Source organism: Festucalex cinctus, chromosome 3, assembly GCF_051991245.1.
Source record: "Festucalex cinctus isolate MCC-2025b chromosome 3, RoL_Fcin_1.0, whole genome shotgun sequence".
Classification (NCBI taxonomy): domain Eukaryota; kingdom Metazoa; phylum Chordata; class Actinopteri; order Syngnathiformes; family Syngnathidae; genus Festucalex; species Festucalex cinctus.
The window spans coordinates 21,464,862-21,488,860 of NC_135413.1; the positions used below are offsets into that span (position 1 = coordinate 21,464,862).

Here is a 23,999-nt window from a genome sequence, read left to right on the forward strand (position 1 = left end):
CAAAATAACTGCATAGGACAGTTACATTTTCTCGTCTTTTGATTCAGAAACGTCTACTCCAATTATGTGTATTCTCACCTTCAGTTTGACTACATTAGCGACATAGTGGGGCGGCACGGCTCAGTGGTAGAGTGGTCGTCTCCCATCGGTGAGGTTGTGGGTTATGTTATGCATCCATTAGATGGTGCTGCGCTAAAGGGGATGTCAACAAAACAGTCAGATAGGTCAGTCAAACTTTATTAATAGATTACAAACCAGCTTTCTTGACAACTCAATTCACTCCCAAAATGAATAAAGAGCTGTTTTATTATTTTCTCTGAGGTAAAGTATTAGCATTAGCTAGCGAACCAAGATGGCGGGATCTTCTGCGCATGCACGTCACCGATCGTGCAGGGTCACCGATAGCGTCTTGACAGCGAGACCTGTTGCGGCTCAATATTGATCCATATATAAGGCGCATGGTCAGCTTTTGAAAAATTTGAAGGCTTTTAGGTGCGCTTTATAGTCGTGAAAATACAGTAAGTCCTACATATCTCAATATGGCATTTTTGCTTAAAATTTCATGAAATGACAGGCAGATACTGGTGTCACAAGTACCAATACCTTGAAATAAGGGTGATTATCGGTCCAATAACAATACGCTGGTATCAGTTCTCACCCATCCGTGCTTTTATCTTATTGTGAAAATTGTTCTCAGTGCAATCTACTCAATGAAGTGCAGTTGTACATCACAACAAATTACAACTATAATAATAAACATTACTAATCACTTTGTGATTGATTTTTTTTTTAAGTGAAGACACTTTTATACGCTTTTATATCATTTTAACAGGTTCTCACTGATGTGGTGTATGCATAACCTGCACAAAACAGTCATTGTTAAGAATTCTGATGGGAGGACAAAGTACAAAAAAAAAATATATTTTTTCTTGGCCTGTGCAGGACTGTACATCTTTGTATCAAAGTTAAGCCGACATGCATGTGACTTATGCTTTATTGTGTGCTGCTGTGAAAGCGGCGATATTTTCACCTGGCTTTGTTAAAAACACATTTGCTCACTCAGCATTGTCTGTCTGCAGTAATTCATCACACAAGCTTTGGGCTATTGATGGAACCAGCATCCGTTTGCAGGCCGCTGTCAATGATTCACTCACTAAGCCCATCTGTCAGGCGCTCTGTGCTCTGCCCTCTCTTCCTCACCAACACTATTCTGCTCCACCCTCCTCTTCCTCACTGATGGATGGATCAAGTCGCTGACAGCCTGAAATGGCCACGATCAACATAAAAACACCTCCCGGAATCTGTGTCGGCGGTTCATGTAATCCCTGCAAATATTCAATCCATTTTTGTCCCAAAGTCACCCGCAGCGCTGTGGGGGGACCATTTACAACTTTGGAAAAAGAGAGGCTGTGTAGCAAGGTGATTTCTGGAGGTGATTGGTAACTGTTTGAGTATTCACAGCTTAGCCGGGGGGGACTGATCGATAAATCAACGGCTCGCAGAATCCATCTCGATTGTGCCATTAAATGCTCTCAATACAGTCAATGATGGAGTATGGCCAACGCATTTCTGAGAGGTGGTGCTGGAGTGCCAGAGCAATGAAGCACAGGCTAAGGGGATAAAGTATCTTAGTGGAGACAAAGCTGAAGGTTTGGACGTGAGCACTGATCAGTGGCCTGAGTCAGAGATCAGCAGCGGCAAAGAGCGCCATCTGTTGGTGAGAAGGCGCGAGGGCATGATGGCAACGTTACCGCAGACTTGGCAAAAGCGTTTCCGTCTGATTTGAGAATATTTATTTGAAATGATTACATTTGAAATGGTTCTCCATCCCTGCAAACGACAACAGTGAAAATACACAAATGGAACATTGTGAAATTAGTATGACAACGTTAGCTAGTAATGAGTATTGATTTCAATCAAGCTAAATGTACCTGCAGAGAGTGTTTTGGCTGCTTTTGTCACACACTACCATGAAAATTGCACGACGCCATCTATGACAAACACGCGCTCCTCCAGCATGAAGGTGACAACAAAAGACCAAATGAGGTGTTCTGTTAGTTGCTCTGTCTCCAGCTGTGTTGACATCACCGCAGCTTTCAGTCTTCTCGGTGGAGGCCGCGCATTGAGCAGTGACCTCCTCCCATCAAAGTGGACTGCTCACGTCCTGTCTCGAATTGGAGATGTCGCGTAGGCTGTGTTGCTCTGTCACAAGACATGTCCCACATTTGCAGTCGCCGTCGCTGGCCAGCAGTATGAGAGTGTCTGTCAGGAGAGCTGACACGCATGCCACTTCACGGGGCGACTGACAGAGGGCCACGCCACGCTGTCACTTCTCCCACATCCATCGCCCGAGGATAAACATGGCCACGCACACGCATACACACACACATAAAGCATCACACGCACTCATACGTTAATAACACCAGAGTAAACAGAGCTGGAATCATTGAGGGACTTGACTGACAGTCTGGCCCGGGATGAGGAGGCCGTGTAGCTCTGTGTCAGGCCTCATTCTTACAATCTCCAGCTGTCACATCAAACACGCTGCTCCACCTCCACACTCAGAAGCACCACCACAAAACCCCCCGCCAGACACACTTTAGGCCTCATCATAAATACATCCCGTCACGTATCATCCACCCTATTCGTGGGTTAAGTATCACATTTCATTGTTGGATTCCAAGGTAACCGTCTGTACATTTTCCAGAGCCAACGCATGTTCCTAAGCTAAATGTCAAGGCTATTTGGTTCGTATCTTAAAATCACAAACTTCAACCAGAATGTGACATCATCACTCCCTCACGAACATGTCTTCTTTTGTTGTGTTTTTTTATTTTTATTTTTTAACTGAAGATATAACCATTAAAGGAACACTAATGAGAAGTCATATTAGCAAACACACAATATTTTTTTATTTTTAAGTTTTACTAGTAATACCCTTATTTATTGATTGATTGAATTATTTTTTATTTTATTATCTGTTCTCATTGCTGCTGGACATGTAAATTTCCCAGAGGGAGCCATCCCAAAGGGATCAATAAAGTCAAGTCTAAGTTTAAGTCTAAGTCTAATAATTGTGTTTGAACAACTTTTTTTTGCAATTACCCTTGCCAAAATTTAAAACGTGAAAACTTTTAATCACCCTAAATCAAATCACAGTAACTTTATTTGCAATGTGTGTAATTAAATGAAATATGAACCAATCAAATGTTGAACATTTCCATTGTTGTTGTTTTTTCTGTGTACACACATTAGTTCTGTTACTATTTATTTATTTGCTAATTTACAAATATGATTATTTATACTTGAATTAATCAGATTCAGGGCGGCACGGTAGTCGAGTGGTTAGCACGTCCGCTTCCCAGTTCTGAGGTCTCCGGTTCGAGTCCAGGCTCGGACCTTCCTGGGTGGAGTTTGCATGTTCTCCCCGTACCTGCGTGGGTCTTCTCCGGGTACTCCGGTCTCCTCCCACATTCCAAAGACATGCATGGCAGGTTAATTGGGCGCTCCGAATTGTCCCTAGGTGTGCGTGTGAGTGTGGATGGTTGTTCGTCTCTGTGTGCCCTGCGATTGGTTGGCAACCAGTCCAGGGTGTCCCCCGCCTACTGCCCAGAGCCAGCTGAGATAGGCGCCAGCAGCCCCCGCGACCCTTGTGAGGAATAAGCGGTCAAGAAAATGGATGGATGGATGGATTAATCAGATTCAGTGACCTGATGGAGAGAATTTTGATCCTAATACTACTATTAAAACTCAACAAAATCTTAGGTAAAATATGTTTTTTTTAATTACATTTGAACATTATACCATCAGTAATTAATAATAATAATAATAACAATAATACCAACATCCATCCATGCATGCATCCATCCATGCATCCATCCATCCATCCATCATTATTATAATCGTTGTTATTATTATTATTATTATTGAATTTCTCGTCTGGTTTTGATTAAATGATCTTATTTTCCAATATTTTAACTACGTAGTTTCTCTTTTATTGACTTATAGCACCCTCTAGAGTCTGATAGACTCACTCGCTCTGCATAGCATTCAAACATTGACTTTTAGAAAGTTTTGTTCAAATGTTTGTTTAAGTGTGATTTTTCTTTCTTTCTTTCTTTCTTTCTTTTTTTTTTTTTTTTTTTTTTTTTTAAAAACTTAACAGCCTAAATTATTTTTGTGTGCCCTTTGTGGATCAGATCATATCAGATGCAGTGAATAAGCTTTGCTATTGTAAATTGATCCTACATTTCTCTTTAGAGTTAATAAACAAATATGTGCTCGTTTATTTATGTATTTATTTTTTAATGACTTACTTGTGCTGCATGCGGTCTAGCATCCTTTTGGTCGACTTTGCTTTCGCAAACATTTCCAGTAGCACATGATTAGCGTGGTTGCAAAGTTGTCAACAGGGGGCAGTGTACATTCAATAATAACGAAGCAAGAGTGGTTCAAACATGGGTATTAATAATATTAATAGGAAGCAGATGTACTCTTCCATTATGTCTAATCTGATTTTACTTATGCATAGTAGATCCATTAATTCTGAAATGGCTAAATGTAAAGCTACTTAAACACTTCTGGGAGTATAAATCCATCCTCTTTGCTGCGCATATCTTGTGGCATGATGCATTATGCACATGTGGGTGTCTACAAAGACCACAAAGAGGCATGCAGAAAGCTCGTGCCCGTGAGGTTTAATGTCACTATCGCTCAACTCGAATACTGGCCAATTAAAGGTTCCGTAGGTCCATTGGGACCTCCAAGCATCTGAATTTAGGCCACAAGGTTACACTGACTTTAAATGGTTGCATTCTAAAATCAACAGTGTTTATTTATTTGGAAATTAGAATGTATTGTAGCTGGTCAACAAAAACCATTACATAGTATTTGTTTATGCTGTCCTCAGTCACTCCCAGCAATGAGGCAGACAGATTAACGAGAGCGGATTATTCATATTATGCAAATGACAAGAATGTTGTCTTGTTCTTTCTGTCTGGTAAGCATTTTTGGGCTTCAAATCAGAAGAAATCACGAGTTATGTAAACTTGCGTCTATCAAATTCCAAATACTATCAAATCTGCTCATTTATTTAAAAAGAAATTGATAAAGCAAATGAAGAAAATAATTTATCACATATATGGTTTCATGAGTCTCTAATTGCGAAACAAAGTATATTATGGAACATTTGTCACTTGACTTGCAGACTTTTATGCAGACAACTTTTATGACAAATACACTCAACAAAAACATCAACACTTGTTTTAACTTCCCTCTCTCACGGATGTGAGACCTCCATCTGTTGATTTTTGACTGCCGTTGTACTCTTTAGGTCATGTCTGAGTTGGAGCCTATCCCAGGTGACCTTGGGTGAAAGGCGGGGTACACCCTAGACTGGTCACCAGTCAATCACAGGGTACATAAGGACAAACAACCATTCACACCTATGGACAATCTTGACTCGTCAATTCAGCTAACATGCAGGTTTTTGAAATGTGGATGGAAGCCGCAGTACCCGAAGAAAATACTCACCAAGAGATTTGAACCTAGATCCGTCCAACCCGTCGACTATGGCAGACCACCCATCCACAATGTCACCTAGATTTAAGACATTACGACAGTAATACATTCACCTGGCGCAGACTTGCCCCGGGCTGGTTTATACTGTTAATAAATTCCTTCCAGCCTAAACTAAAGCTTCGGAGAGAACATTTTCAGGGTGTCAGTGGCTGATCCGATCACCATTTGCATCATGTAGCAACACGAGCCCTACACACTCGGTTGATCAGGTTACTGTGCTGACAGGTTCTCTGCCCTTTTTAAACGTTAAGCTTTGGCTTGGAAAAAGCAGTTTTCTTCAACTGTACGTTTTCTTCTATAATCACATTCTTGAGGGAACATCTTCTGCCAAGCAAATCAAACACTTTTGTGTTACCATACTGCTTACGATTACAAATGCAACAAATTTAGGAACAAAGACGTAAGCCTTCAACAAAATCGAGGTAAATAAGTATTGTGTTTGTATTTTTGTTGAGTACACTTTTGACACAAGGATCTTCCAAAAACTGCTTCCTGTAGAGCAGGAGTGTCCAAACTAGGTCCTCAAGAGCCACTCTACTGCATGTTTTAGATTTTTTTTTTTTTTTTAGGTGTCCTTCCTCCTGACCATTTGAATGAGATGTGTTGAAGGCAAGGCCGGACTGGGACATTTTCAGTCCTGGAGTTTCAGGATTCAGACTTTAGTTCAGATTTTAATGAACATACACAATTTTACAGTTTGTGAAAAAATGTAAAATAAATGAGAATTCCCTCCAACAATATTGCATTTGATCAAAAATGTAATTTACAATTGAATGCTCTTACCAGAGCACAGTCATTGTATATTTGAACAAATATGTGAACATTAAATGGACAAAAAAAAAGTATAAAAAGAACGCAATAAGCAAATATACATTAAATGGGATAAGACGTTTTACATTTCACAAGACACACTTACCAAATGAAGTTAAACCAGCAAGATTAAGGCAGCTAACACTGTACTTCCTGTTAGTACTCTTATTTTGAAATGTGTTGTCACCACTTCTGGTGCACACTGACGTCAATTGAAGACAGCAACGATAATCATAGAAGGCTTTCCCATCATGCTTTGTTGCTGTTACTACACTTGTGATTGTTTGTTGCCTCTTTTGTGTTATTTTTGTACAAACACTGTTTCATATAGTTATATTATTTTTTGTTTTAGTTGTGGATTCAAGTTTTGCTACTTTTGATATTCAATTATTGTAACTCAGTGACACATTTGGTAACAAAGGCAAGCAGTCATTGCTATAGATAATGGCCTGTAAGGGTTCTTGGCATTACAGTTGCTTGACAATAAATGACACAGTCAACATAAGATGATGGAAATACTCATTATTTATGGGCTGATGATGTGTAGACAGCTACGTGTGTGGTTTTAAAACAATGTGTGGGCTTGCCCCCCCCTCCAGATGGTCCAGTCCGTGCCTGGTTGGAGGGAAAAAGTCTCAAACTCCGGTTGTCAAAGACCACAGTTTTAGATGTTACCCTCCTCCAACACACCTAATACAAATGCTCAGGGTTATTATCAGGTGTATTATTATTGTTCTTAATCAGGTGTTCAAATCCGATCAAAGTCCAGCCCCCCCGAGGGCGACAGTCTTGCTTGTTTTAGACAATTTCCTCTTCCAACACAACTGATTCAAATAATCAGGATCATTCTAATTATCCAATTCTGATCCAGAGCCTGATAATGATCTTGATCATTTGAATCAAGTGTTTTGGAAGGAGGATCAGTATCATAATCAGGCTCTAATCCTGATCCATAGCCTGATAATGATGCTAATTATTTGAATCAGGTGTGTTGGAGGAGGGACAGATCTTAATTAAACATGCAGGATAGTGGCCCCCGACTACCGCATTTGGACACGCCTGCTGTAGAGTCTTTACTGTACAGTGAAATGTCAAGTAAACAATACATCAGATTAGATCATTCATTTGATGTCCAAGAATTTCACAGCTCAAAGTTTCAGCAATCCAGAACATTTATAGTAGATTTGACTCAGACCTCAGGCAGTACACAGAATCCCAAATAATCGCTTTGGGATTCATGACAGACCTCAGAAAGTATTCACCTTCTTACATTGTTCAAGTGCCTCATCCGCTCTTGCCGCAGTTCACCTGCCCTCTGCTCTCCTTCACTTTGTCTCTCTGACTGTCCGAAGGCTTGGAGTCCCCTCTGAGGTCACTGACCACAGCTCGGAGGGTTCTGAACTTGTCCATCCTGCTACTCTGGGGCCCCGGATTCCTGATATCGGAACCCTGAGATGCACTGAGGGAGCGTACCGCCGCCAGGCCGCGCTCCTTCCCGGATGGACGGCGCGGCGTGGTCCTGGTGCCGAGTTCCTCCGGGTGCTCCATGTCTCTGATGACCTCGCACAGGTAGCGGGCCAGGTCCTGGCTGGAGAAGGAGAGGGGCTTCTTGGAGCGACGGAGAGTCAGAGGGGACGACAGGGTCTCGGTCTCTGAGGGGGGCACGGCCAGACGCAGGGCTATGATGGCGCTGCCGTTCCCGTTTGACAGCCCTGTCGCGCTGCCCTCGCGGGGGGGTTTGCTCTCGGGGCAGGAGATGGTGCCTTGCGGATAGCTGTAGCGGAGCGACTGTGCTGGGCTTGGATGGAGGGAACGCTGCAGCTCCACCATGTTGAACGCGTTCTGAAAGAAAATTGAGCAGCCAATGAATTTAATAAATGAGCGCCTTGTGTAATCTTTTTAGGAACTTAAGTGATAATAGAAACCGATAGCGGCCACATGATCTAGCTCAGCTCATTGACGTGCAAGCAAATGAAGTTGCTCTTGACACAGAGATGAAGATCCTGCTGGAAGGAGGAGACGCTGGCAACAGCACCATTGATTAAACCATTAATTAATTATCTGATTGCAAAGAGGGGAAGCAGCCATTACCGGCGCTATTAAAATAGTGGAATTAGCAGCCTTTTGTATGGCTCAATTTCAGCTAACTGACTTACACGCCTGCCTCTTAGGGAGTTGAAAGCAGGCTTTCCCTTACAACTCATGGAATTGATTGTACATGTATTAACCTATGTGCAATCTGAAAATCAAAGATCCCTCTAGGATCTGAGATACTTAAGTGATACTCAAAGTTTACTCAAAGTTGGCATACATTATAACTCCTGTATCATTTTAACATATTCCTCCACTGCATGAGTAGAATATAAAATAAAAAAAACTCGATTTTGAAGTCTTACTTGACAAATGAATAAATAATGACATAAACCACAAACCCAAACTTTTTTGCCCCACTTTTCAAGAAATTCCTGCGATCATTCATTCACTACTGCCGACGGCGTCCACCCAACTCGGGGAGTGAACTCGCACCACGAACCACGTCTGGTTTGGCAGCACAGAGCGCTACCAGTGAGCTAAAATTCTGGGCCGTCGACACAGCTCGGCACCTTATTTGAGAACTCAGTTAGGGTTTTCCAACATAAAAAGATTACCTCCTTGTAATGAATCACTAATAGTGTACGGCAGGAGTGGGCAAACCCGGTCCTTGAGGGTCGGATTCCTGCAGGTTTTGGAGATTTCCCCATTCCAACACAAGCTGATTCCAATAAACAGGATCGTTATCAGAGCTATTCAGAGCTTGCTGATGAGCTGAACATATGTTGGAGATGGGAAACATCCAAAACCTGCAGTACTCCGTCTCTTGAGCACCGAGTGTGCCCACCCCTGGTGTACGCTCTGCCCTTAACTCTTTGACTGCCAAAAACGTTTAATAACAATTGGTAAAATCACAATGTATGCTGCCATAAACGTGAAATGACGTCATCTACGTTTTGTTTTCTTTTTTCTTAAATGGACGGAGCAACGTCTGTGCAGCGCTGCCTGGTCAATGGGTTGTGGAATCAAAAACACCAACTAACTATGGCCAGCAGATGGCAGCATTGTGTCTCTTTTCAATGGGCTGCTGGTGCATGGAATTCCAATGAAATGTGACGGAATCTGATGAATGCTCGTAATTGGCGAAATAGCACTGTGGAGTTGTTGTTGTTGTTTTTTTTTTCATAACGTGTGGCAGTAAAAGAGTTAATCCCTCTCATTTGTTCTGAGTGTGCTTTTAAAAAAATAGCTGATACACTATCAATGTATCACAGTGTGGCAATTGACCAGTTACATCTTTTGGAATTACAACTCAATAACCATTGCCATACATATTTTTGTTGTAAAAATATCACTATTAAAACATTATTATTCATTCAGAACAGGTGTAGAAAAAAAGAAATGACATAGTAGCGCAACAAAAGTGAACTGCAGTCCAAAACATCTTACAGGAAACAAAAAAGGGGGGGGGGGGAAGTTAAAAAAAAAAAAAAAAAAAGTCTGCCACATGTCATCCTTGATGTCAAAATCCAGAGTGAAGACTGAATAAGAAAGACAGACGTAAGTCAGCATTTGTCCTCCCCCCCGCTGCTCTTTGGTGATTCATTGCCTGCAAGCATATTTTTACTTGAACTATTTTTACATTTACATCAATGATGTGTATTTAGATTGTAAAACTAAAAGAGCATAGCAATATTTTATTTCGGGCATGGCACCATTTCTGGGGCCAAAGACCCAGCCAGTCCTTGCGCTTGATTTAATTCAACTTTTGATATATATTAGTGCATATGAATGCATCTGCAAATCAAATTTATTCTCTTCATCCATTTAAGACACTGCTGTAAGTCTAATGCTCCACTTTTTGTGTGAGGCCGTCAACTCTGCTTCACTTCCACTCTTGTTCAGGACCTCAGCATAATTTTGCCCGCCGGCGTTTTGTAAATCAAAGGCAGCCAGGCTGCTCCCGATGGAGTGCAGGTTGGAAAAGAAATCAGACATCCTGTCATTCAACAGGTGTGAGTCAGAGCTGACAATTCAGGTATGCAGAATTTGCCATCAGCTAGTGGCCAAGACAAAATGAACATATCCAAAAGAATTTTGGATTTATATTTGCATTTTACACAGAACACTTGCAGAGTTGACTAGACTAGATTTTCTTCTTATGACGGACAAAAGCAAAAAGAATCTATGGACTTAAACGTGACAGGCGCAAGTGGTAAACAAAAATAATAAGTAAATAACTGGAAGCACTTATTTGAATGCAAATAAAAAAAAAATAGCTGGTAATTCTGAACCCAACAAATATTGTATTGTGTAGTGTTAACAACTAATCATTGGTTGAGTAGTAATGGGGCCAGAATACCTTGACATCTGGAAAACTACATCACAGCCATTTTTGGTACATGTTCAGAAAATTATTGATCATCAATACAAGAGCTTTTCCATTCAGTGGAAAAGTGTAGAACGTAGCTGGTGTTTTTAGGGTCAAGGCATTGTACAGTGTGTTCAATAATAATAATAATAATAATAATAATAATAATAATAATAATAATAATTCAACCAACATATTCCAATATATGTCAAGTGAACTTACAAAATGCAAAAATAAACAGGCAGGCTTGAGGTGGGCTGTGGGTAAGTAAGTACAATCTAAGCTGTGTGGAGAGTAAAAAAAAAAAAAAAAAAAAAAAAAAAAAACACAAAACAAATGCAAAGCATGCACAGAAGTGACAGTAGGCTAATTTTTCCCCAAATATACATTTCTGCATCATGTAAAATATACAGGTACTTTGATGCAGCACATGAAACTTGCACACAGTATCCTACTGGCAGTATCTCTTTAAAGCAACTGCAAGACTGTTTTAAGTGCTTCCATAGGCGCTGCCATTCTACTTGTGGCAACGCAAGATGGCTGCCAGTAACTTCAGATCTCGCAATGGTGAGTATGCAGCATTTTACGTTCACGTTATTGTCATTAATTTACAATAATCAGAACAAGATATCATTAATTTGGATTGTCCAGCTGTACCACATGCATTATTTGGAGCAATTCAAAATCATTAAATATGTTTAACAACGCGACAAAGATACATCGTTCTCACCAGCAATGATTATTATTACATAAATTAATGTGTGTAGATCGCTGCAGGTGTGTTTTGCTAGTCGAAGTTGGCTGTAACAAGTTTCGCCCAAATTGGAATGGAAAAACGCTGACGTCATTGTGGCCCTTGTTGGGCTAATTTCAAATCTGAATTGTTAAAAAAATAGTTTTTTTATGGCAGATGGAGGACTAAAACTGCCCAAAAATATGTATAAACAAACAAACAAACGTAAAAAAAATATACCATCAAATTCAACAATTAAATACAAAAATAATATAAATAAAAATAAAAACAGCAATAAATAAATAGATACATAAATGAATAAAAATAAAATAAAAACATATTTAAAAAGTAAAAATTGAAAAAGAAATGTTAAAAAATATATATTTATATATATTTAATTAAATATCAATCAATAAATAAAAATGCTCTGCCCTCATATTTATTCAATTCACGCTGCAGACAATGTCGGTGTGAAATGCAGAATGAAATGTTCAAATAAGAGGGTGGTCCTAAGTTATTTATTTAGATTTTATTTGGACAGTTTTTCCTCCATTGTACCATTGCTAATATAGTTCAAGTTATATTGACCAGCACTACTGATTTTGAAGACTCTGAGCAGATTAGATTGGCAGTACGGCGGAAATCCGATCGGACAAAAAAAAATCCAACTGCCATATGCATGTACTGGAAGCAGTGCAGCCAAGAAAAATGTTACACAATGAAGACAATAGAATGTTGGTAATTCATTAATGCAATCATACAAGGAATATAATTCATGTTGCAAATGTAGTTCACTAGTTGTGAGGCCTTGCTGGGCCCGCCTACTCAACACCGAGTATGCCAATAAAGAAAACATACTGCAATAGATCTATATAAACAATAATGGATATTTATAAAGCTTGCTACCTGGTCCTGCTCCCCTCCTCCTTCCTCATCGTAGTTGAGCACATTCTCTCGGATGTCCTCCCACTCGCCGTGTTGCGCCGACACGTGGTACACGCCCTCTTTCAGACCCTTGTGCCTCCTCCAGCACGAGTACACAAACAGGCCCAGCATCAACACTGAGGGGTGCCAGAAAGCATGTTAACTCTGGGTTGCACCCCTCCCCCACCAGAGACATCCAAGGAAGTATATTAAATGAAGGTGTAAATGAAATGTACAACATGAGTGGAAAATGAAGAATGAAGTGACACGCTGAATGAACAGTGTGTATTTCTCACACAATGTGATGGTTTTCAAAAAACAGACACTACATGGCAACGTGGCTGACATTTTTCAGGATATAATTAGTCCAAAAAAAGCCTGATTAGTTCTTCTGATTGTACAGGTAGGACATACTAACGGAACACAGGCACCCTTTTACCTATACGTTCCGTGTCTTATCAAAGACAGCAGGTCCCTGCGGGATTTTGACTGAATCTTTAGCCGTCCCTGCTTTAAGTCAAAGCCTCGCTGGCTCGGCCAGTAGAATCCTGCCAGAGTCGAGCGCGGAAAGGTCCTGAAGCATACGTATCAATCAAAGCAATTGTGTGCTGAATTATACAACATGGTGGAGTGACCTTTAAAGTCAATTAATCGCACCCATTTTCCCTTCCTTTTTCTTTCCTCGCGATATATTTTACTAGTTAACACTGACACTTGTTTTATCCAATTTTTCCTCTCTGTAGTTGCGTTGCTACTTCCCTCGCCAATTCATTACTCATTAAGTAAGGCAGTGCTCTTGTTTTTTAGTACTTCTCTGGCCTCTACCTGCCCTCGTTTTTTATTTAATCTCCCACGCTTAGATGGGAACCATTTCCAGCGCGCGAGGTGTCGGTTTAATTGGAAGTCGTCAGAGAAATGCGGGGTAATCACATTAGTCTGGAGTTCCAATGTACAGTCATCGCTTCAAAAGAGAAGAACGCACCAGCAACTCTTTGGGGCCAAACGTACAGGCAAGCCGCCGCACAGAAACGTCCTAATTAAAATCTACAGCAGGAGGCATTAATGTGGTGCCCACAGGCACCAGGTAGCCCCCCATGTTTTTTTTTTTTGAATTTTCCACCCAACCATTCATTTTCTTGACCGCTTATTCCTCACACGGGTCGCGGGGGTGCTGGAGCCTATCTCAGCTGGCTGTGGGCAGTAGGCGGGGTACATCCTGGACGGGTTGCCAGCCAATCGCAGGGCACACAGAGACGAACAACCATCCACACTCACAAGCACACCTCGGGACAATTCGGAGCGCCCAATTAACCTGCCATGCATGTCTTTGGAATGTGGGAGGAGACTGGAGTACCCGGAGAAGACCCACGCGGGCATGGTGAGAACATGCAAACTCCACCCAGGAAGGCTGGAGCCTGGAGTCGAACCCGAGTCCTCAGTATTGGGAGGCGGACAAGCTAACCACTCACTCACCATGCACCTTTTTTTTTTTTTAATTATTATTATTTTACTTAATTAATTAGTTTATTTCTTAATGTTTAGGTAATGCTTAAAGAAAATATGTCTCTCGGCTGGCCTGGGATCGCCTTGGGATCCCACCGGATTTGCTGGTTGAAGTGGCTGGGGAGAGGGAAGTCCGACCTCAGATAAGCGGTAGAAGATGGATGGATGGATGGATAGGTAATGCCGACGTATTATTAAAAGTCGAAACAATGTGAACATTTTTCATTTGTTATTAAGCCCCTTATAATACCCCCCTTAATTTATTATGTGTTGTTTTTTTTGGTCTTTTTTTAAGAGCGCTAATCACATGATTTTACAGTAATTAATTATTGTAGCAGCCCTTATGGGTGAGTCACGGGTTGGGTAATTTCCAATGGTCTGGATGAGCCGTTAGCTAGTTGTTGTATTCTGGTGTGGTTACACCCTCAGTAATTTGCAAATTGTCGTGACAGAGTTGTTGTTAGTTCAGCGCTTGGCCGTTTTTTTATTTTTTTTATTTTTTTTATGTTTTTGTGTTTTTTGTTTTGTTTTTGTTAGAGCATACAGATGCAACCCCTCAACTGCAGAGAATGGGTGGAAAAAAATAGTATCAATTACAAAAACGGCCAGCAGGTGGCAGCAGAGTAAAATAGATAAACCTGGGCCATGATGAAAACAAGCTGTTTCCCCACAATCCTAAGCAGATTTGTTAATCATGATGAAACGTAGTTATATTCTAATGCCAATTGCTGCAAAATTGAAACAGATAAAAAAAAAAAAATCCTGATAAAAGAAGAGACGTTAATCTTTCTTTTGGTAGATTCCATGTTTATAAAACAATAGAACACAATATTCTGCGGGCCTTGCAAAGTCGGTCAAAATCCAGTAAAACAGCCGCGAGCAAACGGGTTTGCTTCAGTGAAAATGGCTGGGAGTGAATGAGTTAATATAATATTAACATTATTAAAGGTAATTTCAGAAAATGAGTTATTTTAGAAGTGTATATCAAATTGGTAGCTCTTTACTTATTTAGTACCACTTCCATTTGACTCTTCTAGGCTGGATTGTGTACTAGTTGTCTGAGCGGGCCCAGATAACATCACAAAAAAAAAAAAAAATCACTATCCTGATGAGTGCCACTGAGACTTCAGCCGTGCTCCTCTTCATAAAAAAATATCATATACTTCATGCGCAATGCAGAGGTGCTCGTCGTGTAACCTTTGGACAATATTTGCCGTTAGCTTATGCCTACACCCACCACTCCCGGGTGAGATGTGCAGGACGAGTGCGGTGTGATCAATAATCACTCTGGGAGGACAGAAACACCGCAGCCATCCATCCATCTGTAATGTTGCTGCCGTCTAAAGCGCTAGCACAGCCTGCACTGCTTTGTGCATTATGGATGAGTGGGCAAAAAAACAACCACGACGTCTTGATCACAACACTTGACCCCGTTGGCAGGAACTGCACGTCTGAGGTTAATTAGGAGTAGAGAGCACTGAGACAGCATGAAAAATCAGAGGACGAAGAGGGGACGGAAGAAAATTGATGAGGAAACTGAAGGAAATGGGACAGGTGAGAGATGGGCAAGTGTTGGAAAAACATCATTTAGTTTCAGGGGATAAAGCAGACACTTTACATGATCCATAGCCCATACGGGAAGTTAATTCGTCCCACTCTTCGCTCATAAACGGGCAGATTTGACGACGGACTAATGAGGCTTTGCCATTCAGACATAAGCCTGACTCAGTCAATATCACACGCCGAATTCACACCCCAGTCCATCTGTGATGCCTTATGTAAAGTTTAATAATGGATGATCATTTTAACTTTTAATGCTCACTGAGGCAGAGCAGGAGTCCCCCTTTAATTTAGCACCAAGTTAGTAGAGTGTGTACTGGATGTGAGCACTTATGTACTGCTGCGTTTCCTGCTGTGACAAGGCTGGTCATGAAAAAAGGTACATACTGTACAACCCAACGATCATTATCTATTTCATTTCCCCCCCTATCAGGACGATTTATGATGTAAAAGGTCGCCATCTTTATGCTTTAATTCTGGGACTGTATTTATTCAGCTTGCCTTATTAAAAGGTGTGGAAATGTAGTAGTCACAAAGGACTGCTCATTCATTTTTCTTTTTTTTTTTCCCCCCCGATGAATTATATTATGCCACTGGGTGAGCCTACTTCAAGTGGACGGCACTTTTTTTGGAGCGATCGTGTGCAGGTGGAGCATGATTTGAATCCATTATCATATGTTGAGGACTGCTTTATACGTTTCACTTTCAAGTGCGGCAATAAGACTCCCAAACACAAGCCAGATGCCCTGTAGGAGAGTCTGTTATGGAGGCAGGGTCGTGTACCGAGCTGGCCAAGCGTTTTATAAGCCTGTCTCTGACACTAAGGCTCATAAACAACATGGCGGCCCTACAGAGACTAGTGAGAGAGCAACGGCATTCAAGGCACCCACACACGTTTGCCCTTCTGCCTTTATGAGGACCAGACATATCCCCAAAGACCTCCGGAATTAACTTAACCATGACCAAAAGTGTTAGTTTGTCTTTTTAAGTGCCTTTGTGTGCTGCTGGGGCATCGGCGCATACATATTTAAGAAGGCAACAGCAGCGGATGTGGTTAGTTATATAATGTAAACCTTTCAAGATCGTACACAAGTTACGAGGCCATCCAGCATCACTTTTATTAGATTGTTTTCACTAGTGGACTGTGTTCCTTTTGTTGGCCCATTGCAAGTGAGGGGAATTTCAGTCACTACAGTATATGTGTACTATTTTACCACTAGACAAATAATAACAATCTGAAGCTGAGGTTGTTAGCAATGGAAAAAAAACATCTCTCATTTGCAAGTCAAATAATAAAGAAAAACGTATGCGCACTATCGATTTCAACAACCTTACTTCTACTGAAACTGCTGCTACAAGCGCATGTGGACTTTTCTATAAATTGTAAATTGAAGCTCCTCGGCCACAACCAAATCATAATGTCCTCAATTTAAAGCTTCCATTACTGTGTCAAGTCTTAACACTACTATGTATTACAAACAGATAAAAACAAACATACAAATAAAAAATACACATAAGTAAGACATATGTTCAACTTTTTGGGCCTTTGAATCAGGATTTGTAAAGTTAATTGCACACATTTCCAAGTGAATAAACATTGGCATGTTTTTTTACACAGTATCTGGAGGCTACAATTGCCAGTAATAATTTATTTAAAAATAATTTGCTCCAACCCCACAACGCCACTTTTTTTTTTTTTTTTTAAATCCTGTACTAACTGATTTACACTCTGATTATATCTGACAATAAATCCTTCACTTACACTCTGAAATTAATTTGAATGTATATCAATGTTATTGTACTCTACAATGGCTTAACGTTACTTTTTAAAAGCAACTACTGCGCAACTATACAGTATGTCAGACTTCACAAAAGAAATGATTAGTTCATTACAGATAATTCTTAAATGTTGTTATCTGTTGCACAACAACTTGTAGATGGCCTTTTACTTCGAGTAGCACTTTTCTACCATAGGCATTTTCAACTGTTTTAACACTGTCTTCTCTTTTTACCAACTGATGACTCAGCATTGGGAGCAAATGGGAGTTCAATATGTTGCTCAATGACACTATATATATATATAAAACATATAATATACTGAAGGAAAGACCAAAAAAAAAAAAAAAAACTCCAGGAGTAGTGAATGAGGCAACACTTTGCTATAAAATGATTTGGACAGATGAAAGGTAAGGCTGAGAGTGAAAATGACTTTTGAATCCAGAGTGTAACATTGGAAGTGACAGGGGACACAGCAGAGAGGAGAAATATAGAAAAACACATAAAGAAGCTTGCTGATCCACCCGAGACTTTTAGGACTTTCCTGTCATTCACAAATTACGACGTGCAATGCAATTTGCTCAACTTTTCCTCTTATTTACAATGGCGGCATCTTATTTTGGCACAAGAGTGCAAATACTGTTGCATGAATGTGAACAAAACAGTTATGACATACACACAGGAATGGCAAATCAACAGTACATGATTTGGATAGCAGCATTAAGTTAACAAAGAAAGAGACAAACTAAAATGATGATTAACTCATTTGCTCCCAATAACGTGTAAATACGTTTTTTTATGTTTTAAGTGTCCCAAAGACGTATTTATACGTTTTTTTTTTTTTTTTTTTTTAAATGCTAGATCATACAGAAGGCTTTGATGCAGCCTATCAACTGCAAAGAACGGTTGCAGAAATGGTAGTTTTTACACAAACGGCCAGCAGGTGGCAGCAGAGCAAAGGAGATCAATCAGGGCACGTAGATAAAAAGCTAAATTACTTACAATTTTAAATAGATTTGTGAAAACTGATGAAACTTAGGTCTCTTCTAATGTTAATTGCTGCAAAACGGAAACAGATAGAAAAATAAATTTTTTTGTCCTGATGAAAGAAGAGACTTTAATCTTTCTTTTGATATGTTCCATGCTTTTATAGCAATAGAACACAATATTCTGTGGGCCTTGCAAAATCAGTCAAAATACAATCAAACAGCCGGGAGCGAACGGGATTGCTTCTGTGAAAATGGCTGGGAGTGAATGAGTTAAGGATGAGAAGGCAAACAAAAGCATGTCAAAATGACAAAATAAGAGAAATAAGAGAAAATGAAGAGTCACCACAAGTAGAAGAGCACATAGTCAACATAGCTACCTAGAAAGGCCATCACACAGATGCTGATGGCAAACATGGAACTCAGGCTCAGGCTATTGCCATCTTCGTTATGGAACAAGGCGAGCGTCACCTCGCAGTGCCGTCCACGGTATCCTTCTTTACATTGGCACGTGTAGCGTGAGGGTGAATGAGGCACACAAGTGCCATAGCGACACGGACGGCTGGCGCACAGCGTGTAGATGCACGCTTTGCCTGAAGAACTCTCCTTAGTGATGTGACCTGGAGGACACCTGTTTCAAAAGAAAATGGAAAGTTGAAGACTACAAGCTCAATTATAGAGACCTGAAAATGACAATCTTGGATAAAATGCACTGTATTCTTTATCACAAATAGACTTTCATAATCGCATGCCTGTATGAAAAGCCATTTTTGAGAATCGCTCTCAGTGTGTGGGTGTAATGAACAGAGGCTACAATTAAATCTTGCAAGCAGTTTTAAAACTCCAAACTCCCATTTCAATCTTTTCAAGGTGACTCACCTGAGTGGTGGGGCAGCGCCCTTGCGCCCTCCATTTACCAGAGGCCGCCGGTTTGAAGGTAATATCGTATTAAACCTTCTGAACAATTCCATAATATTGTTTTGTGAGACCTTCATGCTTCCGCTCAGTCGTTATTGTTATTGAACAGTACAACAACTACAACAATTTGTAGGCATGCAGAAGAAAGCTTACAGTTGACGAGTTCGATGACCTACTTAATGTCTTTTTTTTTTTTTTGCAGATAAGCATGATGCTAATGATGATGAAGTTTTGAATTTATTTGCATTTGGTAAATGTGCATTGGGGCTGGTAATTTACAACTTTAAAGAGGTAACATTTCTAAAACATGATGTGATGATGAAGAAGGCCGTCAGTAAGCAAGAAAAGCAAAAACAAACCTTTCAAAACAATTCTTTAATCTAAAAAGAAGAAATGAATCCGCAAGCTCAACAACAAATAAAGTGCATGATTGCATATTTTTCTCCGTGGTGAGTAAACATCGAGCCAGTTCAAGAACAATTTTAAAGAGGTAGATATATCATTGTCAAAGTCAGTAATCGAGAGACGCCTTCATGAATGTAAATACTGAAGGTTTACTACAAGGTGCAAACTACTGGTAAGGCTCAAGAACACAAAGGAGAGATTAGAACTTAATAGAAAACATCTTAAAAAAAAAAAACACTGGCTCAATACTGAAGTGTATTGGCTTCTGCTAAATGTTGCAAAACTGAGAGGATGACCCTTGTGAATACAGACCGATAATGACCCAAAGCACATAGAAAAGAGACATTAGAAAAACAAAAGATAAACCAGAAGGTAGAGAGGGTCTCAGAAAGAATATTGCAAGGTCTAGAAAAATCTTTCAAATGTATTGTATTGAAAAGACAAGCAAAAGTCAAAATTTCGCCAAATTCTTTTGGAGTTTCAATCACATTCAAATATATGCTCCTGAAAGTCAATTGTTCACTGGGTGACAAAAAGGTGAAAAAGAACAGAGAGACAAAGATTGGCTTCTCAGTAGTAGTCCTTCATTATATTCATACAAAACCTGAATATTTTCCACCTCTGCCCCCTGCTTGCTCTCAGCGCCTTGTGCCCCGAGGCTGTGCTATAGTCACACAATTTGGACATCCGAATATCATGCAAAGTCACTTGCAGTTTTTGGCTGTGTTTTAACGTGCTGCCAGTGACAAAACAGTGAGAATTGTGCCTCTTTCTGAGATTGACAACAAAATAAATTATTTTGCGTCAGAACTCCTTTGTTTCTTTTGCTCTGCCTCACGATATCCTCATACTGTATGTACTTTTATTATTTTGGTAAATGGTACTTCATTTATATCACGCTTTGTCGCCTATAAGGCCCACAAAGCGCTTTACATTCGACTACTCATTCACCTACTGATGACGTAGCATCAGGAGCAACTGTGGGTTCAGTATCTTTTTCAAGGATAGTTTCTCGTGGTCATACTGGCATGGAATCGCACCCGCAACCTCTGGGTTGGGAGCAGGGTTATTTATAGCTTTGTAATTTTTCATTTTAGTTAGTTTTTATTTCGTTTTGAGTTTTGTTTTTTAAATTTATTTAGTTTTAATTAGTTTTCAGTGTTTTTTTTAATTTAGTTTTAGTTATTGAATAAATGCCTAGTTTTAGATTAGTTTTAGTTAGTTTCAGTAAGAGTTTTAGTTTTTTTTTTGTTTTTTTTAAAATGTGTATTACATGTGTGCAATAAAAACAACATGAGAGTGGCGTCATCGGATGGTGCTTTTCTATTGGCTGCTGCGAGATGACGTCACTTTTGTGTGACACACTTTCAAACGTCCTTCTGGTTAAAGGGCCTGTCAGTAGCTTTGACAGTTTCTGTTAGTAAACGAACCGTTTCTGTTTGTAAACAAACAATTCAAAATGGGCGCCCCCCATGGCTCAACCCACACGAGCTCAACGCTCACACCCCCTGCCTCTGCCCACCGCCCCCCTGCTTCTGATCACTCTAATCACTCTACTCGTAAACAAACAACCCGTCTGCCTACACGCTCCCCGCCGCTCCAGCCACGCCCACTCCCAACCCCCGCTCTGCGATTGGGTGGAGGCGGAAACAACCGTCTGTCCACAGACACCACCCAGAAACGTCCCGTTGTTGACAAAACAAACACTAAATGGTAAAATATAGGCAGGAGGTTGGGGGTAAATACAAAAAATCACAACCATACATTAACTTAAGCCTAGAGGAGTAGACTGAGAAGGAGTTAAAGTGTGTGCATCCTGTATTTAAAAAGTGCCTTTTCCAGAGTGAAACTGGCAGACAGTGCCTTTAATATAAAAATGAATATACTTAAAATCACATTTTAAACCATCCCCAAAGGCTCATGCATTAACTTAATTACCAAAGACTAAAACAAAGGACATTTTCGCTATAAATTATAGTTAGTTTTAGTTAGTTTTGTAAACATAAAGTATAGTTTCAGTTAGTTTTCGTCTTTTAAAAAGCATTTTTGATTTTATTTTATTTCGTTAACGAAATTGTTTTCTGAATTTTAGTTTTAGTTTTTTCGTTAGTTTGAGTTAACTAAAACAACCTTGGTTGGGAGATGACCACTCTTCCACTGAGCCATGCTGCCCCAATGGTGACACTTTACAGCTGCATGAAAGGGTTAAATGTTGTGCCAAAGTACCAGGGTGTAATATCGTTCATCCATCCATTTTCTTGACCGCTTAATCCTCATCACAAGGGCCGCGGGTGGATCTTGGGCCCACCTCAGCCGGCTCTGGGCAGCAGGCGGGGGGACACCTCGGACTGGTTGCCAGCCAATCGCAGGGCACACAGAGACGAACAACCATCCACACTCACAAGCACACCTAGGGACAATTCCAAGCGCCCAATCAACCTGTACCTGGAGAAGACCCACGCGGGCGCGGGGAGAACATGCAAACTCCACCCCGGAGGCCTGGACTCGAACCTGAGTCCTCAGAATTGGGAGGCGGATGTGCTACCCACTCAACCACCAATATCGTTCAACTTAATTTAATATATTTTACTGCAGTTCAGGGTGTACCTTGCCTACTGCCCAAAGCCAGCTGGGATAGGCTCCTGCACCCCGCCACCCTTGTGAGGAGCAAGCGGTTCAGAAAATGGATGGAGGGATAATATATTTTATTATAATTTAATTTCTTATTATTCGGGATGGACAAGTAACAATAAATATTTCAAGGTATCAGTCCTGGCGATAACTGGATAACTTAGTTACATACTATAGTTGCTTGTCACCTAATGAAAGTTGCAAGAAGGAGCCGACCTTTTGTCCATGATACCATGCCTTATTCACGGAAATCAATGTCTGTTCAACAATTCTGCCCTCAAACACTTTGCTAAATAATGAAAAGAAGTAAACAACAGTTTGGCGATGGCAGAGGTCCCCGACAGCTGTTGTTTAGTAATGTTATGGGCTGAGGTCTGTATGCTGTGTGGTTGAAAATGGGGTTACATGCGTACCATGCGAGTATATCGAACACGCCCGCATGTTCTACTTCAAGGGCTGTTTACTATTCTTCTAATTCACAGTACCTGCACTCATGTTGCCTCCAGAGGTCTACACAGACGAGGGGAGGGGAGCAGGGATGTTTCCTGCAGGCATCTGAAGAGCAGCCAAGGGAGACCCCCTGAGAAGAGACCACCTGAAGCCCCTCCGAAGGCTGCTCCCTGTCGAGGGAAATTGATCGACCACTAAGTCTCAGGTCTCGCATGCAGCCTGTAAAGGAGAAGTCACGTGCCACAAATAAACAATCAGTCAACATACCACAAGAAAACTCCTTTATGTGCACAAGCTTAATCCCTTGCAAGGAGGTAACCTCTCATACACAAAGAATATAAACAAACAAAAATTGAGTCAATGACACACCTGCAGAACAAGGGGCACTAATGCCCTCATGTACACACACACACACTAGCAGCCCTGAGGCTAAGCTGTCAGCATTGCCTCTTTTTGGATGATATTGTCTCGACTGCATTTTGTTTTTTCCAGCCTGTGGGTATAAAATGAGGTCGAACATCATCTAAATAAAGAACAGGGCCACCGACTCACTTTTGCTCATCGGCCTAAAACTGAAGTATCACTCTGAGCTATATAGCGAGGAGGCATCAGGAGGGCCAACAGCATTTCACAATCAATGAGTCACTTACTTTAATGTATAGTCAACTCCGCTGGGTAATTTGTGTTATGTTACCAGTTAATCGCTACAAATTAACTTGCTAACTCAATGATTGATTCACCATCAATAATCCTATTTAGCCAACAATTAGTTCACTGAATCACTTTTCTGAACTTTGAACTCTTCTCATTAGTCCATTAGTGTCCACCTACCAAGGAAGCTTCTGTTGTGTCCGGAGGGGAAAGAGTTTCCAAGCATCACAACAGAAGGGTCAATAATGATCTCCTGACTCCGCCCAGGAGAGGCCATTATTTCTCGACGCCCTCCGCCTCCATCCACGCGCAGGGTGAACTCTCGGCCGAAGCGATCCAACTCCAACTCGTGCCACTCGCCGTCGTCCAGGTGATGGAACGGCAGCGTCAAGTTGTAGTCACCATCTCCGAGATTGTAGAAAACGGCCAGCAATCCCTGAACAACCTGAGATATTCAATTGCGTAGTAAACATCAGATTTTTGGGAGGATGGAATAGATTACTTGGATCAAAATTATAATTCTGGGATGGATTTGTGACGCTTTGGACCTGATCCAATGAAATACCATTTGCTTTATAATCAGTTACAGTATATCTGTGTGAGCTGTAAAAATGGGTGACACAAATTCTCCACTGATTTGGATTGCTGCCTTTTTGCACTGTGCGGACTG

General features: G+C 40.7%; 1 protein-coding gene across 2 annotated transcripts in view; it reads right to left on the reverse strand.

Annotated features, from left to right (window-relative positions):
- Positions 1 to 5,997: 5,997 nt before the first annotated feature.
- Positions 5,998 to 23,999, reverse strand: part of LOC144016019 (neural-cadherin-like) — a 126,815-nt gene continuing 108,813 nt past the window's right edge. The window contains exons 29-33 of one of the 2 annotated variants that reach the window (XM_077516627.1): positions 23,510 to 23,774; positions 22,714 to 22,897; positions 18,655 to 18,905; positions 12,432 to 12,586; positions 5,998 to 8,232 (exon numbers count right to left, since the gene is read on the reverse strand). In XM_077516627.1, the coding sequence (XP_077372753.1) occupies positions 7,675 to 8,232; positions 12,432 to 12,586; positions 18,655 to 18,905; positions 22,714 to 22,897; positions 23,510 to 23,774 (1,413 nt within the window). In that variant the 3' untranslated portion in view covers positions 5,998 to 7,674. The remainder of the gene's footprint in view (positions 8,233 to 12,431; positions 12,587 to 18,654; positions 18,906 to 22,713; positions 22,898 to 23,509; positions 23,775 to 23,999) is intronic. The other variant, XM_077516628.1, reaches the window with a different exon arrangement.